General features: G+C 48.6%; 1 protein-coding gene across 1 annotated transcript in view; it reads left to right on the top strand.

Annotated features, from left to right (window-relative positions):
• The window catches only part of SUCLG2 (succinate-CoA ligase GDP-forming subunit beta), a 583,799-nt gene that overhangs the window by 272,412 nt on the left and 287,372 nt on the right, over positions 1-24,015 (top strand). Inside the window, exons 6-7 of the mRNA XM_085624774.1 lie at positions 21,820-21,972; positions 22,784-22,873. Coding sequence (XP_085480900.1) covers positions 21,820-21,972; positions 22,784-22,873 — 243 coding nt within the window. The remainder of the gene's footprint in view (positions 1-21,819; positions 21,973-22,783; positions 22,874-24,015) is intronic.

Raw genomic sequence — 24,015 nt, 5'->3', positions numbered from 1 at the left:
GTTTACAGGGCTTATATAGTTGGGAAATAGAATTGAAAAAACCTTAGATATTCACTTGAAAAAAACCAAAGGTTACAGGGACGTTATAGTTAGGCTCAGATCTCACACGTGCAAAATCAGAGAAATTCAGCAGTTATAGATAGCTGACCTAACTATAACTCAGGCCCCCGCAACGCACTACTTATGACCTCACATATTACATCACTCATGACATTTGTAACAAATATTAGAGCATTGGAATGTTGGAAGCTCCATTGAAAACAATGGAGTGCTCCGGGCTTATAATGGCTGGTATAAGCCCGGAGCTCCAACATTCCAATGTTTCTTTGTTCACAGCTCTGGCTGTGAACAAAGGCTTCAGGGAGCCTGAGGGGAGTTGAATCCCCTCGCGCTCCCTGAAGGCTTTGTTTTATTTGTTAGAACATTCTGCCCTCTAGTGGCAGAATGTTCTAATAGCCTTATAGCCCTTCGTAGCAGGGCTATACCGGCTATTAAAGTCCTGCTGCTTTGTTAAAGTCCCTCGCCTTGGGCTCGCGCCTTTAAAGCTGCAGCGGGCCTTTAATAGCCGGTATAGCCCGCTTAGGGCGGGCTATAAGGCTATATTACACCTTGCCAAAAAACCATATTCTCCTAATTAAATGAGAAAAATGTGAAGGCAAGAAATAAGGGAAAAGAAATGCGCTTTTGGGAAAGTTATAAGTGAACGAGATGAGGAATGTTCCCCTAAAGGCAATACAAAACTAGTAAACAGAGGAACTCCAAAAGAAAAAAAATACAAAGGCTTGCAGACCACTGGCTAGTGAACAGGAAGCTAAGGAAGATTAGATGAGTGAAGGAGGTAAAATAGTCTGCTGACACTATTATAGGGAGAAAAATTGTCTCTGTGACACAAAAGGGTAGACTCAAAGGGAAAATACTACTACTAGTCAAGCTATGCATGCACAACAACTCTCGAATTTGAAGATTTATATGTGAGGCAGATGAAAAGAGAGGGTTGAGTTGTTGAAAAATCTTGAATGCCGCTTTCAGGTTTTAGCCTCAGCACCATTACATCAAAGTACATAGAATTAGTACGTTTTAATATTAATAATAATAATGAGCTTTATCTCAGCAATTTCCATAAAATAAAAAAATGAAATAAAACACTTAAAAACATAATAGATAGAATAATTAAGATGTTGAAATACCCACAGTTAAAAATATTTATACTACCCAAAATTGAGACTAGCGGCATGGCAGGGGAATAGCACAATAAATTTGGGACGCAGATACTGGATTTTATCCAACAACTCCCATACTGATTTTCTTCTACTACACTGTCTGTTAAACTGATAATGACTGCAAAATGCAAGTAGGACACACAAGGATATTGGCACTATGTACTGGGCAACAGTAGGGTATCTTTTTCTGTCTGTGTCTCCACATGTATAGCAGAAACCGGGAGACAGCAAAGACAATTACTTGAGCTGTGTCTGCCATAAGTACCCTAGTTGCGGTTTTGTAGTCCCTGATGCCAAAGTTACGGCATAGCGGCAAGATACATTTTCTCCTGTGAGCATGATACTGCGAGCAAAAGTACAAAGCGTGATCTATGGTTTCCTTGACCTCTGGGCAGAATGGACAGCTTAGGTCAACTTCAGTGTTAATAAGGGTATGCTGCCACTTTGCAGTAAACGATCGAATTGGTAAAATTCCATTTCGGAACTTAATGTAAAGTGTCTTAGTGTCACTGTGGGGGAGGTGTAGGGCACCCTGTCACTTTGAACACTAGACTGCCAACCCACCGCAGGCAGGCGGCGCAAAGCGCACAGCAATGGCGTCCATTTTAAAAGTGATATTTCCTTCACTGGTGAAAATAAACCTCTGCACACCATTGCGCAGCATTCAATCACGCACATACAGCAAAAAGGGTAGGGGGGAAAGGCGAAAAAGTTTGGATGACCCTGCAAGCAGGGCCAAGTCCAACAACCAACCTGACTGGTCGCCCAGCTGGTCCTAAGGAGGCCAGTGCCACTGGCCCTGGAGAGGCCCATACTATTCCTAGGGGCCAACTGACGTCAAAGTCTTTAGTACTTCTATGCAGGCCATCAGGTGGCTCCTCTTTCCAACTGAGCATTCTTCTGCTGTTGTCGCCACCCAGGTCCAGAGTCTTCTCAACTGTTTCTCCCTTGTTCATTTTACTTAAGTGGGGTGGAAAGCTTTAGGCTCTGGGTACCCCTGGCCAACCCTATCATGCCACATAGTCCCTACACCCCTCTCCCAAGCTCCCTGCACATCATTCTGGGACAATCCAGAAAGTGTTCTCATTAGGGCCTCAGCTCCACCGTTATCTGACATCACTGCCTGATACCTTCCCACCAAAGCTTAAAAGGCGAGCCACTCCTGTGTTAGCTTCAGATGTCTCGGCATTCTCCTTTGTTCTAGTTGGCCTTGGTGTCCCAGCCCAGTTGCGTGTGACAAGTTAACTATCACATGCAGATTCCCCCAACCTTTTTCCTCTACCAGGAACTGAGACAATCAGTGATAATTGCACATCTTATGTGGGGAGCCCTTTGTTCCCTCTGCTAGGGAGCAGCTTAGTATGGGGGATAAATGCATGGAATGTGAATATGAGCTTAGCCAGAAAAATTGAAGTCCCATAAGATGTGCATGTAATGTTTTGGTAACTACAAAATTCAGTATTTGTGTGAATAATACCCTGCTACACCCTGTAGGCTTGAGAAGAGTGAAAATATAAATTAGGGCTGATTTTGCCTATGTACAATACAGTGAAAGCACTACAGATTTTCCAGTAAACCCTACTGACCTACACTTTGAATGCCTACGCTTATTATAAGGTCTACCTCAGTTCAACACCAATCCTAACAGAGTCCCCTCTGCAACTGGCTACCTGTGCAGCAATACCGGGTGGGCACAGTGGTAATCTTAAATGTGCAGCTTGTGCATGTGCACATATGGAGATCTCTAGAACTCAAAACGTAATGCTGTTTCATTCCTCCTGTGTGTTATGGTCCTTTGTAATTAGGCAACACAAAAAATCCATTTGGATTCAAAGCAGTTTAGTTGGGTTTTGTTGTTCCCCTCTTGGTTGGGGTATCATGATGTCATCCACTTGCCATGTTAAATCATTTTCATTGTGACCTTGATCTGAAATTTTTTTCACCAAGGGTGCTGTTATTATGCAGCAGATCCTACTTTTGTGCTGTGAAATCCTGTTTTTTACTTTTTGGGTAGTTTGCCCAATGTACACCAAATTGCAGGGATAACGGATACAGTGCAACACATTGTTTGAATTACAGTTTAAAAAGAAATTGAGAGTCCTGTGAATGTTGTCATAATCAGAGGTTTTGTATTCAAGGTCTGATTGCTTGCTGTTCATGAACCACATTTATAATGTCCTAAAACGGGTGTAAGACCCATGAGGAGATGAATATTGTTGTCTTTCGGACTAGGTTTGTGTGCCCTGACAAGATGATCCTTGATGTTGTGTCGTCTTTTGAATGCAAATAGAGGTGCATCTAAAGCCAGATTAGTTGTGAAGAAGACATTCCAGTGCTTTTTAATGCCTTTTTTCAGTATATTAGTGATGAGGCAGAAAGTAGTAACAAATGTAATTCTGTTGAGTGGTGCTCTATCTGAATGCTGCAGAAGAAATTCCCTATGTGTATACCAAGCTCGTTTGAGAAAGCGTTTGATCAGATGTCTGGGTAGCCTCTCTCAATACTTTTCTTAGAAAGGGTCTCCGAGTCTTTGAAAAAGTCTTCCTACAATTTACAGTTTTCTACAGATGCGACAAAATTAGCTATAGGGCAGGCTATCTTTAAGGGTCCTTGGGTGTGAGCTGGAATATTGAAGCAACATGTTCCTCTGTTGGTTTTTGGAACAGCGTAGTTTAGAGTAATTTGTCTGCTTCTTTGACTGTTACATCTAAATAATCAACACTGGCGTTGAGGGAATCTTAGTTCAGGTTGACATGAATTAAGCCATTTACAGAAAATATCAACTCTTGTTCGTTGCCAAAACAAATCATAAAAACATAATCTATATACCTTTTGCAGGTACATAGTTTCTGAAGAAAAGGATTGCAGGCATTGAGTATGTAGTTTTTAGGTCTCGCCCCTAGCGATGCAGTGCGTAGAACTGCTCGCGCAGCGAGAGTCCTTTTGTCCGGGGTTCCGAAACAGACCCTGGAATTGTGCGTGTGTTTTTAGTTTTGCCTGCCGTTATTGGGCTTTGAGTGCGTGTTTTTTTTTAAACGGAGCACGCAATAGGCCAAAGGCGGGCGCATTGCTCCGCCCATGGCCTATTGGTGTCTTTTACGCGCACCAAAGCCCATGTGGTTTCCATTATCGTGCCCAGACATGGGCGCGATAATTGAAAACATATGGCTCGCTGAGGCACGCACGCGCGCGCGCACCACTAGCGGCGTGTTTTTTGTTTTTATTATAATGGCGATCGCTTTCAGTGCCGCTTATATTAGTGCAAGACATATATATTTATATTTCCTGATATCTGCATAGTAAGTGCACAGGCTCCCCGAAGTTATCAGAGAGTGATGTGGGTGTCTTTACTTCAGGCTTCAAGGGGTTGTGTTTGGAGATATGCCACAGGGGCACTGTACCCTGCTTGGAGTTGTACAGTGCTTGTAGCACTCTGGCCATCCTTCAAGGCGCGCTCAGGGAGTGCGAGGGAGCAGAACCCCGTCCTTCACAGCCGGGTTTTGAGTTTGCGAGTCCAAGGGCTGGCGAGTGGCTCTCACAAGAGGGAGTAGAGGTGCAGGACTTGGCTTGGTCTCTCCTGGGCTCTGTGCGTCCTGGTTGCTATTGGGTGTAGAGCAGCAGGCCGAAGATGAAGCCCATGCAGCGGCTGATGCAGCTGCTGGTGGCAGCGGCCAAGCTGGTGAAGAGCCAGATGAACGAGCTGAAGAGCCCGGTGCTGACGCCCGACGGCGGCCAGCAGAACCTCTACAACGCTGTGCAGGTGGACGAGCTGAGGCTCCTGAAGTCGCCCGAGCTGGAGCACACCGTGGTGACGGAGAGCAGCCCCAATGGGAGCCAGGGCCAGCAGAGCCAACCGCTATGGTAGGAGTGTGTCCGTCTGTCTGTCACCTGCAGTCTTGCCCTGTAGGCATGTGTCTAACACCTTGGAGCCATTGGTCTCTATGGCATCTATGAACAAAATGGCAAAAAGTGGGGCGGAAACTGCTCCCACGGTAGGACCTTTCTGTTGTCTGTAGTACTTTCTCTCAAACAGAAAATAGTTTCTTTTAAGAGCAATTTGGAGTAAGGAGATAATTAAATTGGGGGTGACTCTTGCTGGAGCAGGTTTGGAGTTAAGGTGCTCCTAATTACTTCTATCCTTCCAATTTGGGGTATGTTTGTGTACAGGGATTCAATATCTAGTGTGACCAAAATTTCAGTATTCGTGTCAAAGAATTCCATCTCAATGTGATTGATAAAGTGGCAGGCTATTACCTGCATCTTTCTTATTTTTACTTTTCTTTATTCTCTAGATAACAGGGCGCTCTTGTCCTGATGATGACCTTTCATTCAACGAGGGCGAAAAGCTGTCGACAACAGACCTATATAGACTCCTAGAATATTGTTAAAATAACCCAAAAAGTATTCATATGTCTTTTTAACTGTGATACACTTTGTTTTTATGTCTTCTCTTCCCTCTGCACTTTTCTCCACCACAAGCATGAGCACTGAATCTTTTAAAAGATTAAATGTATTTTGATATCACAAACATGCGGTCACTAAACTAATTGCGAAATAAACCTGCCTAGATTATATGCCTTGGTATTGTATAAAGTAAGACATACTCTCAGTCTTCTACTACGAGAAGCGAGTTCCTCTTTGTTTATTGCAGAGATTAAAATCCTAGTGAACCATTGTTTTCTAAACGGAACTTTCTAAAAGGGCCATTTTCAGATTTGTGACGTAAAATCCAACTTTACAATTAAATAGGGGTTTAAATTACAAATCTTTAGACACCAACTCGACTTTATGATCAGCTCCCATTTGAAAGTTATCAATTCTTAAATGTAATAGGAGAGGTAGGCCTTACAGTATTGAAAATAAGTTTGAGTTTTTCACTACTAGGACATGTAAAAGTTAAAAATGCATGTCCAACTTTTTAAATACACTGCAACCTGCCCTATGGGCTGTTTAGGGCCTAATCTAGGAGTGACTTCTATGTATTAAAAAAGAACGCTTAGAACTGGTAAGAGGTTTATTTTGCCAGGTTGAAATGGCACTTTAAACTGCACACACAGACAGCATTGGCCTGAGAAAGGTTTTAAAAGGCTACTTAAGTGGGTGGCACTATAAGTGCTGCAGGCCCACTAGTCTAGTAGCTTTAAATGTACGGGCCCTGGGTTCATGTATTACCACTTTAGCTGGGACTTACAAGTAAATTAATAGTGCCAATTGGGTGTAAGTCAGATTCACCTTGTTTAAAGACGAGAGCACAAGCACTTTAGCACTAGTTAACAGTGTGCAGAGTCCTAAAGCCAGCAAAATCAGGAGGATGGATGGCCAAAAGTTGGGGGAAAACCACACCGAAGATTTCAGGTCCAACAAACAACACTTGGATTACAAAATGCACTGAATGTGTTTGGTAAGTAATGTAAGCACAATTATTTAAAAAACAAAGAAAGCAAAAAAAAAGTTTTGGTGTTTAGAAGAAAACCAAGAAAATATGAATTTCAATGGAACCTATTATTTACCTCTTCCAAACACCTTCAAGTATGGTTATCTAGGAATATTCTTTACTAATATTGTGACCTAGTGACCGCTCAGCCTCCACAGGGCTTGGTCGCCCCACTCATTGCTGCCGCTCCTGCCTGCCTTTGCCGCCTCCTGCCTGCAGATTCCTTCGCTCGCTGCCCGCTGCTCCTGGGAATTTCCCGCTGCTCCTGGGAATTTCCCGCTGCTTCTTGGAATTTCCCGCCGCTGCCTCCCTGCGGCCCCGCCCCCCTGTGATTCCATTCGCCGCCCCGCTCCCGCCACCCAGCTGCTCCTCCCTCCCGGCTCCTTACTTATGACGCCCCCAGAGCGACCGCGCAGCAGACGCGCGCAGCGGACGCGCGCAGCGGGAGCGCCGATTGAGCGCTGAAGGTGCGCCAAAGGTAAGCCCGTCTGCGCCCGTCCGCGCCTGGACCGCGCCCAGCGCCAGACCCCCTGGTCCTCGCCAGCACACCCTGCACATCTACGACGCCAAAACCCTCCACGCACTCAACGCCGGCCGAAACACCGCCTGCTACTGAGCCACCCCGAGACGCACCCACGGACCCTTCACCTGCCTGACCTGCCGCTTCACCGGCCTCCGACCCAACACCGCACCTGCTAAACCGAGCCCCAGCAACAAACACCTGATGTGCATCCTGCTCAACACCCGCTCCGTTCACAGGCATGCCGTCGAACTCTGGAACCTCCTCGACTCGACAGCACCAGACATCGCCTTCCTGACGGAAACCTGGATGAACGCCTCCTCAGCGCCCGACGTCGCCATCGCCGTCCCGGAAGGCTACAAAATCACCAGGAAGGACCGCGTCAACCAGACAGGAGGAGGCATCGCCATCATCCACAAGAACACCATCTGCATCACGACCAACTCCGATGACACCTTCACCTCCGCCGAACACCTCCACTTCCAGATACACACAGACCCCAAGACCACGCTCAGAGGCACCCTCGTCTACAGACCACCGGGAAAACGCACACAGTTCAGCGAAGACATCACAGACTCCGTCAGCCCGCACGCCATCAATTCCACCGACTACATCCTCCTGGGGGACCTCAACTTCCACCTGGAGGACAACAAGGACCGCAACACCACTGCTCTGCTGGACAACCTGGCCAACCTCGGACTCAAGCAACTGGTAACCACCCCCACCCACTACGCCGGCCACACGCTTGACCCAGTCTTCTCATCCAGCAAATACGTCCCCTTCAGCCACTCCACCAATCTCCAGTGGACTGCCCAAAGCTGCGTCCACTTCAGCTTCAGTAAAACGACGACCTACCACCACCCTCAACAAGCCCCCCGCAGGAGCTGGAACAAGATCACCGGCGACTAGCTCACCACCTTCCTCAGCCAGAACCCCCCCACCAGCTCAACGGACCCCAACGAAGCCGCCAACAACCTCACACAGTGGATCACCAACTGCGCAGACGCCCTCGCACCACTGAAGAAGAACCCCCCCAGCAGACGCGGCAGCAAGAAAGCCTCCTGGTTCACCGACGAGCTCATCACCTCCAAGAAGAACTGCCACTCCCTGGAGAACACCTGGCGCACCAACCAGACCACAGACAACATGACGGCCCTCAAACACGCCACCCGCAAACACCACCAACTGATCGGCGCCACAAAGAAGACAGCCTTCAAGGAACGACTGGACAACAACACCCACAACAGCAAGGAACTCTTCAGCATCGTCAAAGAGCTCTCCAACCCCGACGCCGGAAACAATGACATCACTCCCTCGCAAGACCTCTGCGACTCCCTCGCAGCCTTCTTCCACAACAAGATCGCCAACATTCACAACAGCTTCGGCCCACCAACCACGAACCCCACCACCGAACCGATGCCCCCCACCGCCACCCTCCGCACCTGGACCCCAGTCAGCAACGAAGACACAACACGCACAATGAACACCATCCACTCCGGATCCCCTACGGACCCCTGCCCACACCACATCTTCAACACGGCCGACCACATCATCGCACCCCACCTCCGCGACATCATCAATGCCTCCTTCAACACCGCCACCTTCCCGGAGTGCTGGAAACACGCCGAGATCAGTGCCCTGCTGAAGAAACCAACTGCAGACCCCTTTGACCTCAAGAACTACCGCCCCATCTCGCTCCTCCCGTTTCCTGCCAAAGTCATCGAGAAGACCGTCAACAGACAGCTAGCCGCCTTCCTCGAGACCAACGGATCCCTCGACCACTCGCAATCCGGCTTCCGAGCCAACCACAGCACGGAGACCGCCCTCATCGCAGCCACAGACGTCATCAGATCCCTAATGGACAACGGGGAAACTGCTGCCCTCATCCTCCTGGACCTCTCCGCAGCGTTCGACACTGTCTGCCACCGCACCCTGGTACAGCGCCTGAACAACACCGGCATCCAGGAGAAGGCCCTGGAGTGGATCACCTCATTCCTCGCCGGAAGAACCTAGAGTCCGCCTCCCCCCGTTCCGGTCAGCGGCCACCGAAGTCATCTGCGGCGTTCCACAAGGGTCATCACTCAGCCCCACCCTCTTCAACGTCTACATGAGCCCCCTCGCAACCATCGCACTTCTAACACAACCTCAAGATCATCACCTACGCCGACGACACCCAGCTGATCCTCTCCCTCACCAGAGACCCGGACGCCGCCAGAGCCAGCCTACACGAAGGGATGAAAGACGTCGCCGAATGGATGAAGAACAGCCGCCTGAAACTGAACTCAGACAAGACAGAGGTCCTCATCCTGGGATCATCACCCTCCGCCTGGGACGACTCCTGGTGGCCCCCCGCCCTGGGAGCCACCCCCAAGCCAACGGACCACGCACGCAACCTAGGCTTCATCCTGGACTCCTCCCTCTCGATGACCAGACAAGTCAACGCCGTCTCGTCTTCATGCTTCAACACCCTGCGCATGCTTTGAAAGATCTTCCGGTGGATCCCCACCGAGCCCAGGAAGACGGTCACCCAGGCCCTCGTCACCAGTCGGCTGGACTACGGGAACGCCCTCTACGCCGGCACCGCCGCCAAACTCCAGAAGAAACTCCAACGGATCCAGAACGCCTCAGCACGACTCATCCTGGACATCCCCCGACACAGCCACATCTCCGGACACCTGAGAGACCTGCACTGGCTCCCCGTCAACAAAAGAATCACGTTCCGACTCCTCACCCACGCACACAAGGCCCTTCACGACCTGGGCCCCAAGTTCCTCAACAGCCGCCTGACCTTCCACAAGCCCACCCGCCAGCTCCGCTCTGCCAGCCTCGCTCTCGCCACCGTCCCCCGCATCCGCAGAGCCACCGCCGGAGGAAGATCCTTCTCCTACCTGGCAGCCAAGACATGGAACTCCCTCCCCATCCACCTCCGGACAACGCAAGACCATCTCGCCTTCAGGAAGCAACTCAAGACCTGGCTGTTCGAGCAGTAGCGCCCCCCCCCCCCCCCCCAGGGCCTTGAGACCCTCCGGGTGAGCAGTGCGCTATACAAATGCCTATAATTGATTGATTGATTGATTGATTGATTAATAATATTTAGGTCTTGCCTGTGTGCCCTAGCTCATGGGCTCTCACTGTTGAGACATTGTTTACAATAAAGGGCTTCAAGCCCCACCCATTCCTTACCATTCATTGGCTTCAGTGTCACTTTTCTTTGCTGCCTCCAATTGGTCAGTGCGGGCCAGGCGTTACTTCCTGTTTCTTCTCTGGTGTATGTACCAGGTACAGATTGATTCCTCTTATTTACTGTTTTCGTCTGCAGCTCGCGCTGTGATTGAGTTTTTTAAAACCTTTTTATGTCCAGCTTGTACCAGCACATTCAACACGTGCACCCTTGTTTTTGTTTCCTGCGTTTCTTCTTTCAAATGCCTACCTCCATTTCTTCATGTTACTGTCCCGACCTCCACCCATTCTCCGTGTTACTGGTTTACACCCAAACCACTATTTGTTTTATGTTGCTGACTCATTCACCCATTCCTCCGCACTTGCCCGTACACCCACCCTCTTCCTCTGTCATTACTTGTTGATATGTTTGAATCGACTGTGCAATTTTCAAGAGTCTGCCCCTCATGAACCCTCCCACCCTGCCATGTGTACTTGTATGGTGCTCTTTACTGCTAGCAGCCGGGCTGTGTGTTTGTGAGAAACATTACATTCTTTGAGCCGTGGGAGGGGGCTAGGAGCAGTCCTTCAGATGGTTGTTTTTTTGTGTGCTCAGCCTGTGAGTCAGTGCGGTTGAGTGCACTAGATATGAGCAACCCAAGCTAAAGGTGGTAACCCTAGCAGCAACTAAACCATGTTACAGAGCTGTGAGTGCAGTACGCTGCTACAGCCATGTGGAGGTGACCCGGACGTGCCACAGATGGCGATGTTGATTTTTTAAGTTTAAATGGCCCACACCCTCCCCCTCTCAACCTATTTACATAATATGGCGTTTTTTTGGAAACTAGAAAGAGCCTTCTTTAGTTTGTTCCAGCAGGAGCTTGAGATTTTGGCAATGCACCACATCTCTTCCAACAGTTGTATATCGCCCTCTCGTTCACCAAAATTACCCACTCCCACCCGCCCTCCCGTTCACTGACTCTCCCCCGCCCTCCCATTCACTGACCTCCACCTGCCCCCTGTTCACCGACCACACCCGCCCCACGTTTTACCACCCCCACCTGCCCCCGTTTACTAACCCCCCCACCTGCCCACGGTTCACCGACCCCCATCTGCTCCCCTGTTCACCGCCCGCCACCATTGACCGACCCCCACCAGCCACCCTGTTGAGCGACCCCCACCCGCCCCCTGTTGAGCGACCCACACCCGCCCCCCGTTGACCGACCACCACCCTCTGCCGTTGACAGACCACCACCCACCTCGGTCACCGACCCCCACCGCCCTCCCATTCACTAACCCCCACCGCCCTCCTGTTCACTGACCCCCACCTGCCCTCGCATTATCCGATGCCCCCCACCCGCCCTCCTGTTCACCAAAAACCCCCACCAGCCCTCCTGTTCACTGACCTCCCACCCGCCCTCCTGTTCACCAACCTCCCACCTGCCCTCCTGTTCACCTACCCCCACCCGCCCTCCTATTCACCAACTCCACCCGCCCTCTCGTTCACTAACTCCACCCGTCTTCCCCCGTTGAGCAACCCACACCTGCCCCCCATTGACCGACCACCACCCGCCCCCGTTCACCGACTTCCACCTGCCCTCTCTTTTACCGTCCCCCACCCGTGCTCTCGTTAACTAACCACCACCCGCCCTCCCGTTCGACGACCACCACCCGCCCTCATGTTCGACCACCAACACACTCCTGTTCGACCACCACCACCCGCCCTCCCGTTCACCGACCCCTCCTGCCCTCCCGTTCACCACATAAGTTCACAACACCCCACCCGCCCTCCCCTTCACCACACCCCACCCGCCCTCCCCTTCACCACACCCCACCCGCCCTCCCCTTCACCACACCCCACCCGCCCTCCCCTTCACCACACCCCACCCGCCCTCCCCTTCACCACACCCCACCTGTCCTCCCGTTCAACACACCTCACCCTCCCTCCCGTTTACCATTTGCTTGATCTTTTGTCTTAGCCAATGCTTGTTAGTTTACCACCTATGTTGTCTACCATTGTTTGAGCTAAGATGGCTGTTACAGCTTTGGAGAAAATGGTGGCACCATGGATAATAAATCAATTGAAATGCGAGAAACCTAGGAGCTGAAAGTAGTGAGCCTGTTATTGTATGGGTTTGTAAGTCTATCTCGCAATCATATTCATCATATGCAGATATAGAAATGATGGTTGAGAATAGTCCAAGGTGCATCTAGGTTTGAGCTGAGGAAGGAGTTACTTATCACTGTTCAAGCATATTGACATTCTGATACCATGTTAGCACAACTCATGAGAGCTCTGTTCATTAGGATATGAAGAACTTCTTAGAAAGAGAGAAAATTGATTCTTGGTCCATTAATCTACAAAGGCTTTTCTTCAGCCCAAACATAAATATTAAAAAATAAGGTAATATCAATTATGCATGCTGGAAGAAAAGAATAAAAACATTAACAAAACAGGCAAGTTATGAATCTGGTTTAGAAGAAGATCTAAGAAATCCCAGGTATGAGACTATAGACAACACTGCTAAAATGGTTTTCTTCGAGTATATTTAATTGATTTTCAGTCAAGTGAAATTAAGAGGTGGATATTTAAGTCAAGACTACTTAATCTACCGATTTTGTAAGTAAGGAGGGTTTGAATGAAATTATTACCTCAGGACTTAAAATGTCCTTGTGTAATTCTGCACTTCAAATGATTAACCACGCCTTGCTGTTTTGTGAGGCTTTAACGATTGAAGGAGCATGTTATTTCCTTCTCTAAGAACTTTTGAGTATGTGAGCTGATGTATAATATGTAATGTGAGGCTACACAACTATTTTAAGTAAGAATATTTATATATATATATTCAATGAAAAAAACAAAGGTTAAAGTAACGTTAAATGTTCAGTAACAACGTAATGTTTTAAACTCTAAAAGCCACAAAAATTCACCAGTTATAATTGAGGTAATCTCAAGTAACTGTAACTCGTGCCCAAAGGTAACTATAACTCGCGCCACTGCAATCACAGTTTTTCTCATCAATAATTTCACTGCAAATATTGGAGTGATATTATCAATGATGTGATAAAAGATGTCATGAGTGATGTACTGTGTGAGTCGTGTCTCTACCCGTTCCGTGATGATACCCTGGATCCCCGGTTCCAGCTTGGGGGTGTGCCTGTCCGGTGGCAATCGGACACATTCCGTTATCTGGGTATTCAGGTGTACCGGCGGCCCGCTGATCTGGTGGAGGGTAACTTGGGCAGGGCGGTGACGGCGATGACGGCGATCAGGGCCCAGATGCGTTTCTGGGGCACCCTCCCACTTGCGGTAACGGGGCGCATTGCACTGGTCAAAATGGTGGCCCTGCACAGGCTCCTCTACTATTTTGCTAACCTGCCGACCTATATCCCGGCATCCTTTTTCGCCGCCTTGGAGCGCCCCCTTCGGGATTTTGTGTGGGGCACCGCGCGCCACAGAGTGGCGCTTTCTAAGTTGTACCTCCCAACGGGTCAGGGGGGACTTGCGATGCCCTGCTTTGCGCACTATTACCTAGCAGCGCAGCTGCAATGGGTGGCCAGGTGGTTGGCCGATCGGGAGAGGGATGACACGGCATCCACGGAGCCACCGCTCCCCCTGACGGATATTATCGCATTGTTCCACCCGACGGCCAGAATGGTCAAGCCGGGGCCCCTTCTAGTGGCGGTGGCCTCTAAGTGCTACTGGCGTGTCCTCTACTTGACTAGGTCGCATATCCCATATGCCCCCGCCATACCGATCGAGGGTTCACCTAGCGGCCGAGGAATATTGTGCCCGGCAGAGCTTGCCGACTGGCATGCGGCGGATATCTGCACGCTGGGGGACCTCTACCACGATGGTGCGCTTATACTGTTCGCCCAACTGGCGGAGGAGACGGGGTTAACGGCCGGTCAGTTCCTCCGTCACCGCTCGCTAATCGCGACGCTGACGAGCCGGTGGGGTGCTCTTCAGGAGGAGCCGCCACAGCACCTCATGATGCAGTACCTCCACGTCATGGGACGGGGCAGCCACATGATCCGCTGGTTCGCGGCCTCCTTTCGGACACTGGTGGCGGTGGACCTGTCTCCATTACGGGGTAAATGGGAGGTGGATCTGGACCGCTCCATGACCGACAAGGAATGGAGAGATATACTGCGGGGGCCCACACGGGTCCCCAGGAACCTGCGGTTTCGCCAAATCCAGTTCTTCATACTGCACAGAGCATACCTTACTCCCGACTCCATTAATCGCTATTTCCACCGGGCGGACGCTGAATGCCCACGCTGCAGGGCCTTGGATGCTGGATTGGTGCACATGTTATGGAGCTGTCCAGCGCTCGACTCATACTGGCGGACGGTGCATGGAGCGTTACGTACTTGTGTCGGTCCGCTGGCACGACGGGACTGGCCGGCCTGCCTGCTGCACTTGTTTCGTAGAACCCCCCCCACGAAGGTTGCCTGTCGTTTCCTCGATCTGGGCCTGATCGTGGAGAAGCGGTTACTTACTAAGCGCTGGAAGGCGGCTGAGGCCCCTCGGGTGCAGGCGTGGCGGAGTTCCCTACTAGTGTTGGCGGGGGCGGAGGGTACGGCCCTCCTACGAGAAGAAACGTTAGGCCTCAGACGCACACCCATAGCTACTCAATGGGACGTACATTTGCAGGCCCTGATACAGCTGGATGGGGATGCCCTGGGACTCTGTGGGACACACACTGCGGAGCCGCTCCCTGGAGGGGAGGGGAATGGAGGTGGGCCGGGGAGACCCGCTCTGGGGATTGGCGGGGAGGTCCTAGCCGAATCGGGCGGACGTGTGGACAATGACGCTTGCCCTCCATAAAACGACATGTCACGGGGGATGGGGGGGCCGGGCCTGGGGGGGGGGATGGACTGGGGGGGAGGGATATTCCGGGGGTCGTATGGTCTGAGATCGAACCTGCTACTGCTGTTCTGTTGGGCTTCTGTTGTTTCACCTGTTCTCTCTTACTCTATTTTGGTCGTACCATGAATCTGTTTAACTGCGGGCGGTGGCCCTGACATGTATCGGCTTGCTTTACCCCACGCCTCGTAGTGGCGATGGATCCCGTGGCTCATCGCATTCATGATTGACGGATACTCCTCTGAGTGCCTGACTCATTGCCTGTGGGCTATTGCATTTATGATGTATGCTGTGTCTAAAGTAACAAATGCTAATAAACAGATTTCATAATAATGAGTGATGTACTGTGTGAGGTAATTAGCAGAGCATGGTGAGGTGAGTTATAGTTATTTTAGGGCACAAGTTATAGTTACTTGAGATAACTCTTCCTATAACTAGTGCATTTCTGTGGTTTTTAGAGTTTTAATGTTATAGTTAGGTGAACATTTCACCTGACTAGAACGTTACTTTAACCTTTGATGTTTTTCAGTGAATTTCTAGGTTTTTTTTTAGTGGAAAGTAATACTGAAATACAATACAATACAATTGTAATACCTAAATCCAATCCCATGCCATAAATCCAACCCCCGCCGTGCACGGCCTGTGGCCAACACCCCACATGCAGCCAACCCCCCACATGCAGCCAACCCCACTGTGGGTGTGCACAGTGGAGGATGGGCCACAAGGGCTGGCCGGTGGCCAGGCCTGTGGCCAACCGCCCCAAAGGCAGCCAACCCATGCCCAACCCCCATACGGCAGCCAACCCAACGCTGCAAACAGCCTTTAGCCATCGCTGTGGGTGGTTGGCCTCAGGGCCTGGTGACCCCCATCACCCAGGACCCAGCGTGATAATTTGGGGGAGGAGGGCCCGCGACCCCCTTTTCCGGGCCAATTTCTGGCCAATTTCCTGGGGACTGGCATTATTGTTGAGGGAAGGGAGGTACGCAACCCCCGTCCTCAGGCTGTTATGGGTCCCGGGGACCCCAGGGCCTGGCCTAATTATGAAGAGGAGGGGCCCACATGGCCTCTCCTCCCTAATTTCAGCCCAGGGGACCCCATCCCCTGGGGCCCAGCGTTATCATTAGGGGAGGGTGGCACATAGCTCTCCCTCACTGGGCTGATTTTGACCCAGGATCCCATCCCCTGGGGTCTGGTATCAGAACTAAGGGGAGGGGCCCCCATCCACCAGGGTCTGGCACAGTAACATTGGAGGCCACTGGGCTCAGCCGGCATTGCTCCCGCCCGGAGTGAGCAGCTCATAATGCTGCTGCCTCCGGGCAAGAGCAATATTTAGTTCTGTTTCCCTGTCCGCTTCACTGCGGGCAGGGAAACAGATCCAAAGTCTGCTCCCAGCAGGTTGGAGCATTTTTCAAGCTCCTGCCCACTGGGAGCAGGATTGATGTTTGCTTCTGCTTGGCAGGAGATTTGAAAATGCTCCCGGCAAGCAAGAGCAAACACAGATTTCCCTGCCTGCCCCAGTGCGGGCAGGGAACCCACTATGTCCCGGGGGTTGTGCACCTGGGGACATAGCCTGTGAGCTAGCCCTTGGGAGTGGGGTCTCTACGGCCATTTATGACTCAGGGAGGGAGGCCTTTGCACATGAGGCTGGGTCCGTGGGATTGGTCCTTGTGGCCCAAATCGGGATGGGGCTATGCGCCCCCTCCCCCAGAACATTGCACCAGGCTCTGGAAGATGGGTCCCTGGGGCTAAAATCGGCCACAAACTCCTCCCCAACCCCCGATATAAACCTTTTTTCTCCCCGGGATCTGGCCTACCGGGGGGCTTAAAGAAAAAAAAAACATAGGAGAATGTAAAAATGTTTTTTATTTGCCAAGGATTTGTGGATCTTCCACTAATTCACAGCAAATCTTTTTGTTTTAAAAGTTTTTGGCCCCGGGGTGGGAGCCCTTTGAGACCCCACCACCAGTCCTAGGTAGTCAGTGTATTCCTACAATGCCCCCTTGTGTCATTTTTAGATCTCGCCTACGCAGCGCGCAAGTGCTGCTTAGAGAGACCTTTAGGCATCCCTCTTCACTTTGGCTAAAACTCGTGCATGTTTGCACTGCTCTCTATGGGCATTCGTTCACGTTTGCCGTTTCCCTTGCCGGAGCGAGCAGGGGTGCCATCTGTCAGCAATTATCGCGCCTTGCTGCTCGCTCCCGCAAGGGAAACGCCAGACATGCCCTCAGCGTCTACAGGCGCAGGGGCCATATGTTTTTTTAATTATCGTGTCCTTAGCGCGATCGGTTTAACTTTCATGGCCGCTCGAGTCGAACGTTAGAGGTTGCGCCGCTCTGCGCACACAACACAAATTGCAGCAGATCCACTCACATATCAGGAAGCTATGACTGCACCTCGTTTGGTTTTCATCTCCTGATTCCACTACCGTTCAATCTGTTTAGATCAACAGTCTGGAAGTAAGCCTCACGATACAACAAAGAAGCACCATCAACCGTCACCAAAGGACACAGGTTTAGACTGTTCCTCTCGATCCCACGTCTTGAATGAAAATCCACAGCAAAGTCCTCAAAGTGGTATTTTCAAAAGGATTTCACGAACTCCATTGCTTCACATTTCAAAAATCTCAAGTTATTTCAGAGAATCGTGGACCACAGCGCAACAATGCCTACGCCATCAGCATCGATGCCACTGGATGCGTGAACAGCAAGTGCTCTGGGCAGGAAGAAGGTTTTTTTAGATGGCATTAAGGTAACTTGCTCTGAGGTGCCATTACCCCCCCTTCTCCCCAACCTATGCCCTTCGTGTTGCTTGTTTTATTTGGTACTGCGTTGGAAGGGCTAACTCCCGGATCCGTTTCTGGATCTCCGAACTGCAGCCATATTTCAGTAGAAGAGCACCTGACTGCTTTACTAAGCAGCATGCATGATGCAGCTTTGGAAAGGGTCTCTTTCACGGCAGATTTTATGCCACTGGCTCTGCATGTAAGGCGTACCTTCCTTGCTGTGTTAGGTGGCAATAAAAACACGACAGCATGAAAACACGTTGCCACATCTAAAGGATGGGCAATGCCTAGAAATGCAATCATTCACCTGAACACCAGATTTGGATGATTTTGCCCTCCCTCGCTCACTTGTTCCCTCGTTTATCTCCCTCCCTCTGTTTCATGTTCCCTCCTTCACGCATACTTCCATTATGGTTCCTATTCCCTCCCATCTGCCATGACCATACCAATCCTCTTCCCTCCTACCCTCTTTCCTGATCCCTCCTACTTCTCTCCGGTTCCCCAGCCCCCTCATCTGTTCCATCAATCCCTCTCCTGTTCCCTTCTACCCTCCCGCCATTTTTCCAACTCCTGTTAATTCCTTCCCTGTCCAGAGTCCCTGACTATCCTATTTCCTCCTCCTTTATTTCCTCTACTGGTCATTCCTTTTGTTCTCTCGGGTCATTCCTTTTGTTCTCTTGTTCCTCTGTTCCGCCACTGTTCTCTCTTTCCGTTCTGTTCCCTCCTTGCCTGTCCTATTCCATCTTGCATCTTTCGTCCATTGCTCTATCTTCTGTTCCTCCCTAGTCTCTCTTGATCCCTCATGCCTTCTGTTCCTCCCTCCTTGGCTCTAACATTCCCTCCTTTCCTCTCTCTCCTGTGCTCCCATTCCCTTTATGCATGTCCTGGTTTCTCTTTTCGTCTCACATTCTCCTGTTTTCACTCTCACATACCCCTTTCCCCATCAACAGTTCCTTCCTTCTCTTTCTTCTCCCTCTTCGTTCTCCTGTTCCCTTCTTCCCTTTCCTGTTTTTTCTTCCCTCAGCGTCTAACCTCTACAGTCCATTCCTTGCTCCTCCGTCTCCTCATTCCCTGTCATGTTCACTCCTTCGAAGTGTCATTTTGTCGGTATAAGTGATATTCCTCCCATGAAGGGAGAGGATGAGGCGTAACGACCAGAGCTGCCGACATTTTAGCTGGAGAAGCAGGTTTGAGTCTCGGCGCCCCCTCAACATGCTGTGATTCTGGGCAAATCACTTCATGTCCCCGCGCCTACCAACAATGAATATGCCCTTGTGTAATATAATTGGTGCTAATGTAAAGCGCTTCAATACATCAGGGTCAAGTTTGCGCTATTTAAAACTATAGAAAACAAGCATTGGCATAACCAATAGGTCTCGCCTTTAGGACCTTGTAAGTGTTTAGCCATGCAACAGTTAATGTTGTTGCACCAAGGATATTGTGCTGCATAACTAAATACTTATAAGGTCCCAAAGCAGAGACCTATAGGCTATGCCAATGCTGGTTTCATTTTCTTAGGACTCCGGATCAAGGTTGCTTCCACCACTTCCTGGTTGAGGAAGATTCGTGGAACAGAGCCAAAGTGATTAGCAACCAGTGGCGTAGCTAGGGGGGGAAGGTGGGGGCGGTCCTCCCCATGCGGCACTATTTTGGGGGCGGACAAAGGCATTCAGATAAGGCTTGGCTTGCTTTCGGGGACGGGCAGAGAAGGAATAGGACTCGGGCAATGTCCTCTTCTTTTTTGTTCTGGCAGCTGTCCCCCCCCTCTTTTCCTATTATTCCCTCTCTTTCTGTCCTGATCCTCACTTACTGAAAACCGTAACTTGAAGAAACGGTTCACAACCTCTCTTTCCTTCTTTCATTTAGTTGCTTCCCTGTGAAATGGATCCAAAAAAGAAATACACTCTTGCGGGAAATGCCCTTTTTCTGACATTTTTCTATTCCAAAGTGCAGCGGGATGGAGAGAAATAGAAGGTTTTAAATATGAAAAATAAATACATAACTAAATAAAGCAAGACAGAGTGGTTACAAAATGGCCAGATTGGTTTTATTCACATCCAAATACATCAGCCTCACTTTACAGAGTTTGCCAGTGAAGCGCTACTTTTGTTTTCTAGTCTTTCTTTGAACAGCATTGTTTTCCCCAGGTGGGAAAGTGCACCATTCCTGGAGGGACTGCAATACCTGGTTGATGGGTGGATTGGAAAACAAAACGTGTACCATGGCTCTGTGTTTATGGATGTGGTCTTTTTAAACCATACTGCTTATGTTTTGTAAGGATATAGCAATGGACATTGAAACAGTTCCCTTCAGGGCCTTGTAGTCATGTCCTTAACTTTTCAGGTAAAACCACTCCCTGATTTCTGAATTGTGAGTGAGAGATCGTTAAGGTAACCATGTTGTTTCTGCTTACTTTTTACATGCTTTACTTAATCGTGCATTCTCTATGAGTGTTTGCTTTTACTTTTTTTTTTTAGGCAGCATATTACTCTTATCAAGTGCATAATTTGAAATGATCCACATCCAAGTGTTTATAGCGGGCACAATTAGGTTGTAGCTGAAGGCAGGGAGAGTTTCTCTCAGTGGGGCAGTATGGTGTTCAGTGGGGGGAGAGGATGTGGCACTATGGCCAGAGCTGTCAAATTTGGAACTGGGGATTGGGTTCAGCTTTCATGACCAGTCCATCAGACCGCTCTACTGAGGGAGCATATTCCCATGCTAGACCTTAGAAGGCCCCACTAGACCTTGGAAGGCTTGATGTCTTAGCACAAGCAGGTGTACCCTAGTGGTGTCAATTGTGAGTTAACCTTGAAGGTCTGTCCACCACAATCTATACTGAAGTTCATCTCCAGTCTTGCGGGCAGGCCTACGAAGCAGCACATTCTAGAGCAACAGTGATCCAGTCACTGTGGGACTGTCACTGAGGTCACATGAACCTTGAGCAGGTTAGGGCGGTGCGAACGGTGTGACCACACTGGGTACCTATTTCGGGTGGGTGCGTAGTGTTTGCAAGTATATTATGGTTTAAAAAAACTTGCTGCCTCCTTCCTGGCCTCCAGCAATTTTCAGAAACAATAAAAATGTCATGATAACTTCGGTGATTAATGTTCTTCCTAGAGAGAGATCAGAGTTTTGTCTAGTGGAAGGGTTGACTCCTGGAAAGGTAGCACAGAGGTTTAATATGCCTGCTGCAAAGAACATGTACCATGCAGATCACAAAGTGCACTGCTTTAATGGGGGGACCATGATGAAGGGTCATTTAATGTCAGCTGTAGATGATGGATCCCTGAACAGTGTCATGTATGTGCATGTTTGCATTGTGCTGAGGGGATTACCAGGTAATTGTTCATGCCGCTCTCTGATGGATGTCACATGCGGTTTTTTTGAGTCCCCAGATAGATCATGCAGTCTGTGTGTTCTCTTTTGTACTGCCAGTCACCGGGGTATTCATCTGTGTAGCCTTGGACCGTGTCATGTATGTGCATGTAACTTGCATGATCGAGGTGACTATTAGCGGTGATACTACGTGTCTCTCGGTCCTCTTTCAAGTGCTTGCTGTCCTTTTTCCCCAGCAACCCCCCCAGCCCCCCAGGGGCGGCAATCTGAGGGATAGCCCCGGGCGCCACAAGCTCTAGCTACGCCCCTGTTAGCAACGCATAAAATGCATTTCTTATAGAAACACGATCCTAACTACCCAGTTTTGGGCGGGGGGGGGGGGGGTGGTTATGGGGTTGTGTCTCTGTGTTTTTTTGCAATGCCTATACATGAAACTTGTAACTATTTTTTTTTTTTAACAAAACCGCACTAACCATATTCAGTGTGTTTTTGATTTAGGTAATGGTTGCTGAAGCGTTGGATATTTCGAGGGAAACGTATTTGGCAATTTTGATGGACAGAGCCTGCAATGGACCCGTTTTGGTTGGCAGCCCACAGGGAGGTGTTGACATTGAAGAAGTGGCAGCCAAAAGCCCAGAACTCATCTTCCAGGTAATCAGCAGTTTCTCAAAAGGTTCCATTAAGTAACAAAAAGATACCCAAGAATATTTATATTTTAGGCACAGAAAATAATACAAGGCTTTGTATTTTATATTTCTGACGTAGGTTCCCATCGATAGTAATACCAAGGATGTCTTTTTTTCGATGGCTTGCTTAAATGTAAAATGGTGTGTTGCATTGCTTGTTGAATGTTGTACCCTGAAAAGTTCTGTAGGTTTTAGGTATTTGTTTTTTTCTGGCTTTTTATTATACTGGAAATGTGTTAAATCTCAACGTTTCTCTTGGCAGCTCTAATAATTTAATCTCTGCCATAATGTTGTCATTAATTTCATAGTGTATAGCTAAGCCTTAGGTAAGGTCTTCATTACGAGTGTTTTGTAAGTCCTTATTTGGCCTGGAAATGGATATGCTGGCCAAATTGGGATATAAATAGGGCACTCTGCCTAAACATTTCGCATCATAAAACCAGATGGCATCCTGAAAAAAGTGGTGACATTGGGTGTGGAAATAACGTACTGTTCAATAAATTCCCCTTCTGATACAAATATCTGCCTTGACGTCTCAGTAATACAGTATTCGATGATTCCCAGACTCTGTGGTATTGGGATTTCGGGGTGCAGGGTAGCTGCATGGGAATTTCCTGGACTTTTTTAATATACGCCACGCGCTGCACATCAGGAATGGAATTCCTCGTGCAGTGTGGCACTCATAATCAGCGCCCAAAGTCTTTTCTTTTGGAATGATAGATTCCGTTTTTCTTGCTTTCCTGAAGTCTAACACTGTCACTTTTTTATTCTCGTAGGAAGAAATAGATATATTTGAAGGAGTAAAGGACTGCCAAGCAATGAGAATGGCAGATAATTTGGGTTTCAAGGGACCACTTCAGCGTCAGGTAACTAAAAGTAAACATCACGAAATAACATTACATTCTTGAAAAGAAAATCGTAGAGATCGTAAAGATAGATATTATTGTCCTACTTGTTGCTTTTATGATGATGATGATTAATAAATTCATATTGGCGTTGTTAGTGGTAAAGTTTCTATTATTGTTATTACTATTTTTTAGGACAGAGCTTGGCTTTCGGAAGTACCTAGACCTGTCTCTTTAAGAATTAGTGCATGAATGTTTTCTCTGCTTCGGTTGACAGTACCTTTCCTCGACCAACCTTGGGATGCCTGCAGGTCACCATGCGCTTTATAAATCCTGCTTAATCATCATTATTATAATGTTAATTTTTACTGTTCTTCATTTTCCTCACACGATTAAAAACATCTACATGCAAAAACTAAGGTAGGTTAAAAGTACGAGGGGTCAAGATGAATAAGAGGACGTTTGAAAATGCCTTAGTAAAAATAAGAAAAGAACAAAGGAAGCAGATAAATAATTGTTGGGTGTGGGATAATAAAGGGAATGGAAGAGTAGAGGACAGGAACTGACTGCAATCAATAGTGAATATTAGCTAGGAAAAAGAGAGCTGAGAAGAGAAGAAAAGGCTGGAATATCCAAGAAAGGGTTGTTCGGCAAGTGGCCTCACATAGTGTTGATATTATATGAAAAGGGACTCATCGAGAGAGAGCAGGTAAATAAGAGTCCTTAGCAAGGCAAGACAGATACTCAGCAGAACAAGATTTGCAATGCAATAGGTCTCGCCTTTGGGGCCTTATAGGTTTTTAGCTATGGAGCACATTATCCTGGGTAAAGCGATTGTTGTATTTTACTGACCACTGCTGGTCAATTTCTATCCATACATTTAAATAGAGGCAGTTGCTAGAACTATTAAAAAAAGAAAATCCCTCAGCTGAGCAGGCGTGGGGGGGGGCAGGGTGTTTCTACCCTGACCCCTTTTCTTAATTTTTAACATTTTTAAAAAAAAGGATTTTGAGAAGTTGTTTTCTGCAGTCACTATTATATTTGAAAAAAACTTAACGTCTATCGCCTTTTACATGTTTTTTTTTTTTTATATTGCTTATTCACTTTGGTCAACTAAGCATGAACCAGTGTCTTTTTTTTAAACTGAGAAATGAATATTTGTA

This window comes from Triturus cristatus, chromosome 9, assembly GCF_964204655.1.
Source record: "Triturus cristatus chromosome 9, aTriCri1.1, whole genome shotgun sequence".
Lineage (NCBI taxonomy): Eukaryota > Metazoa > Chordata > Amphibia > Caudata > Salamandridae > Triturus > Triturus cristatus.
The sequence above is the reverse complement of the archived record's forward strand: the minus strand, read 5'-3'. Positions and strand labels throughout refer to the sequence as shown.